Source organism: Charadrius vociferus, unplaced genomic scaffold (genome assembly GCF_000708025.1).
Source record: "Charadrius vociferus isolate BGI_N301 unplaced genomic scaffold, ASM70802v2 scaffold183, whole genome shotgun sequence".
Lineage (NCBI taxonomy): Eukaryota > Metazoa > Chordata > Aves > Charadriiformes > Charadriidae > Charadrius > Charadrius vociferus.
This window is the reverse complement of record NW_009648250.1, coordinates 1,718,223-1,722,799: the sequence shown is the minus strand read 5'-3', so window position 1 is coordinate 1,722,799 and position 4,577 is coordinate 1,718,223. Positions and strand designations below refer to the sequence as shown.

Sequence of the window (4,577 nt, the reverse complement as noted above, 5' to 3'; positions counted from 1 at the left end):
GCTTTGGTTAGTCATGAGTGTGAAGCAAACCATACAATTGCTACCATGTTTGGGCAACCCACTTCTGTTTACTGCATTAATGTGACACAGCATTAATGTAACACATTCTCCAAAGGCAGCATGGCTCCAAACTCTCTGAAATCCTTTCAAATTGAGGAAAGGGGGAAAAAAAAAAAGATCACAGGAGCACCCAGTGTTTTTTCTTAATGCTTTCAATTGCTTTCAGTGACAGCTGTCAATACAAAATATCTGTTACAAACTAGTAAGGATCATGCACCAGTCTTTCCCCAGGATGCCACTCTCCTAGATGCAGAGCTCTATGTGGTGTTTGCAGGAATTTGGTGTGTGTAGGGCTGTGGGATTTTACCTTTATGTGATAAATGCAGCAGAGACAGGCATGTGAAAAATCCTGATGGATGAGCACGGATTATTCCTCAGATTATACTGCTCTCTGGTGGGACATATGTGGAAAAACAGTTACTACAAATTAATAGCAATGATCTGATCTGACTGCTGATTTGCCTGCCTTACCTCCTCTGGGGTGACAGTAATTAGTGCTGGAAAAAGGTAATTTGTTTAATTTAGCTCCCCACAGAGGCATTACCTGAAGGAGGGAGACCATCCTGGGCACCACTCTCACACCTGAGGTGGAAGAAAAAGCTCTCCAAAGGCACGTCTCCTGCTCATGAATTTGCTGGAGAGCAGAGCAAGACTCTTGCATTCAACCCTTCCTCACACTACTGAGGGTATCATCTTTCAGCGCAGAGGACAGGGAGGTTATCTCAAAAGACCTGCGTTACACTTGAAAATTTAAATGCTTACCTTGAAGATTCCCATAAGCATTTCTGGGTGGAAATGATCTAATTTATACAGATAAACAGTCTCTACCTGCAGACGTACAATGCAGTGGATAAATACTGTCTGGCTTTGCTGTTATCATGCAAGGCAAGAATGAGGAAAATCAGGATTCAGTGTATGAGAATTTGTTAAGTCAATCTTTCATACTCCTGACAATACAGAAAATAAAACTGGCATCTTTCTAGCCATCCAAAGTACTTTCACTGGCACTTCAAAGTGCCTGTGAAGCAGATTGAGTGGGTGCTGACTCTCGCTTTCCTGCAGTGTGTCAAGACATCAGCAATGGAGGATGTGAGGGCTGGAGCTTTTGAGGCACCACAAAGGGGAGACTTAGTCAAAGCACTAAGGGCACTGTGCAAAGGCAGTTCCCCTGCTGCTGCCTGTTGCAAAACCAGCCTGTTAGAGTGCACAGCACCGCGAGGGAGACAAAGCCAAGACTTTGTTGAAGAACAATTTGTGAGCAAGGAGTTCAGAATAAGAAGTGCGCGGTTTCTGTGCGGCCTCAGATAAGGGTAATCCGTTCTTTCGGATCAGTACGAACACAACAAGCACTTTCACTGTCATACAGCTGAATTAATTACAGGGAGGGTTTTTTTTTCCTTCAGAAGCTTGTTCACTTTGTAATGCAGCCGTTTTACAGGAGGCGGATGAGAATTTGATTCTGTGTTGCTTGCATTTTATGCGATGAGTTATGCTGCAAAATGAACATGAAGTGAGCATTACCCCAAATGACTGCACTGAGTGAGAAGGTGGTACAGGAAAAAAACGCCTGAAAATCTGTCAGAAGAAGTAAGGATGATCCCTCAAGTAAAATGCCGCAGCTCCTACATAACCCAGTTGTTTGTGAAAACAGTGTTTGTCTTTCTGATTTGGAGTTTCTGTATGGTGCCTGTTGTTTCAGTAGTTAACAATACCGTTACGTGGCTTAGCTCTTTGCATAAATTATTCTTTCCTGGTTTGGATATCTGCATACATTTTCATGTATGAAAATCTTCAAAATTTGCAGATCTTTTGCTGGTATAAAGAAACCTGAACTGAAAGTATCCCTGGAGCCCAATGTGAACTATTTCTTCTACTTGAGGGCTGTCAACCCATTTGGGACAAGTGAACAAAGTGAAGCAGCTCTCATCTCAACTAAAGGTAGATCACCATTTTCTGATGTCAAAATAATGGGATGGAGGGGTAAAGCAGCCAAAGATGGCATTTTCCTCCAGAAATTGTAACTGAACTTTCCAATATGGGAGTAAACAAGTTATTGAGATGAAAGGGATTGTATTTTATCTGCTTAAAATCAACACAATCAGGGATGACTTCTCTTGAAGTTGGTTGATTTACATCAATGTAAAACTGTTGTGACCTCAGAAGCAAAAACATTTAATTCTGTCAGAACATGAAATTATTAAGTATTCTTCAAGGACCTCAATTTGCTTGAGTTTGGAAGAGCACGTTCTGATAAAAGATACCATGATCTTTAAAAACTCTCACAATTAAAACCTTATGGATTTCGGGTTTCAGGGTTGAGGAAGCATGCAGAGCAGCTTTAAAATGTAATGGATGGTATAGACTTTAAGGTTTCCAGATAGTGTTAACTCATATATGGTTCTTCCAAACCAGCCTCAAAATCCAAATTTGCTATTTTGAAAAAGCAATTGCGTGAAAATTTTTCAACCTTCTTGACCAATGAAGACTTCTTTATCACCTAGCTACATTTCTGAATATCCCATCCGGTCAGGCACAGCTTGGGAGAGTCCTTGCATTTGCACCCAATTTTCTTCTGCCCCTACCTGCCAGAAGACACAACTCTGTCCAGCTAAGATGGCAGTAATTGTTGCTTAACATTTTATGATTCACCTCATGTTAACATTGCCAGCCTCTCAGAACTGGTGTTTCTTTGTCATGTATTGTACCAGGAACTCGATTTCGCCTGCTGAGCGACACAGCCCATCCCGCTTTGCAAATCTCCTCCAATGCAACGGTGATCCGCCTTCCTGAGAAAGCCAAATTCGCTGGGTAAGTACAGCATGATGAGCATGACCACCCAGCGGGGTGAAGGATGGGTCACTCACTCTTATTTTTGCCCTGTAGGTAGCTTGCACATGGCACTAACAAATTTTGTAGGAGAATTGAATCATTTCAGTCATGTAGCCCCTGGACCCCCCTTTCAAGCACTGCGATATCTCAATAAAGCCAGTAGCAGCATTGATGTAGGTGCTGGGAAGAGTTCAGTGTTGCACTGAGGAACCTTCAGAAAGTCAAAGGCAGTGGTACGTACTGGGACTGCTGGCTTTGCCTCAGTCCAAGATCACTGCTTAACCCTTCAGAGCACTTCAGTCCTAAAGCAACTTGTTGCTGCCCTGAGAAGGCCAGATTAGTGGGCTTGCTTCTGAAAATATTGTGGGTAGAAGCAATCCATCCTCTTACTTTGCTCCTCTACGGGGACATTATTGGTAAGTTTTCCAAAGCATCTGTGGCTTTGGAGAACTGGGAAGTACTCCTGGGATATGTTAGAATGGTTGTACCAGGCTAGCTCCATCCATTGCAAACATGGTATTTTTCGACATAGTGTTATCAGTTCCATAACAGGCACAGGTCCACTTGTATAAGTTGTGCCATACCGATATGACTTCTTAAAAGATAGTGGGGTATTGCTGGTTTAAGCACTTTTTTTTACTGTTACAGCTGAATGCACACAAGATGTTTGTCACTGTGTCTACTGAAAACAAGCCTGCTTTCTAGTTTGAAAAAACCTGCTAAATTGCTAAATTTGAGGTCTTTTTTGCCTCCAAAGTCACCTTTTCCACCTTTTGTTAGCTTCATATAATTTTGCATAAAGTTGCATAGTTTTCAGTCCTCAGGATGAGTCCATCTCAGTGCAAAGATGAAATGACTCTCAGTGATGACATTCAAATCTTTGATAAAACCCTGCAGTTAGAAGAACAGAAAGCAATCCTTTAGTAATTTTAGATGCAGCTGCATGACCAGAAGGAATGTCACAATATGTTTGGTCTGCCACCACACTCACTTTACTGTACACCTCTTCCACAAACAGGTTTCCTTCAGTCCTGGGTGAACTGCTGCCTGCTCAGGGATGTCATTACTGGGAAACTGTTGTCACTGCCTGCAGAAGCTACAGGATTGGGATTTGCTATGAGGCAACATCACGGAGCAGCGTCTTGGGGCTGAGTGATACCTCCTGGTGCATGCGGTGCTGTCCGACACAAACCAGGTAAAGCTGAGGCAGTCTAGCTGCTTGGGATGTTACTTGTCCTTGAAGTAAATAAAGCTGGACAGCTTCAAGAATCATGAGAGCAGAAAGGACCTGTCTGCTTTCTTTCTGCAAATTTGAGTAATAAGAAAAGAACAACTACAAAGGAACTTTAGACATCCTCTTAATTAAAAAATCTTATAACGTACCTTAAAAATAAAATTAATCTCAAACAGACCAATTCACTGCCCTTCACCCAGCCAGTGAATAAAACTTCAAAAACTCACTTGCTACTGCTTTGTTGTTGCAGGCTCATATCCTGAACTGCTTCACAAAATCCCAGCAAGTGTATTTATTTCCATAAATGCAGTCTTTTTAGAATCTACATCCATCTGCAGGAGATGTCAGGGCTCCATAGGGAATGACTTTTCCTACCTTGACCTCCACAGTGACAGGCACCCACCTGCCACTGTGGCAGGAACTCCGGGCACTGGGGTAGCCGTCAGTGGGGCCG

The 4,577-nt window shown here is 42.6% G+C and overlaps 1 protein-coding gene across 1 annotated transcript in view; it reads left to right on the top strand.

Moving 5' to 3' along the window:
• CMYA5 (cardiomyopathy associated 5) overlaps positions 1 to 4,577 on the top strand; it is a 46,924-nt gene that overhangs the window by 41,155 nt on the left and 1,192 nt on the right. Inside the window, exons 14-16 of the mRNA XM_009884236.1 lie at positions 1,865 to 1,998; positions 2,769 to 2,868; positions 3,908 to 4,084. Of these exons, the coding sequence (XP_009882538.1) occupies positions 1,865 to 1,998; positions 2,769 to 2,868; positions 3,908 to 4,084 (411 nt within the window). The remainder of the gene's footprint in view (positions 1 to 1,864; positions 1,999 to 2,768; positions 2,869 to 3,907; positions 4,085 to 4,577) is intronic.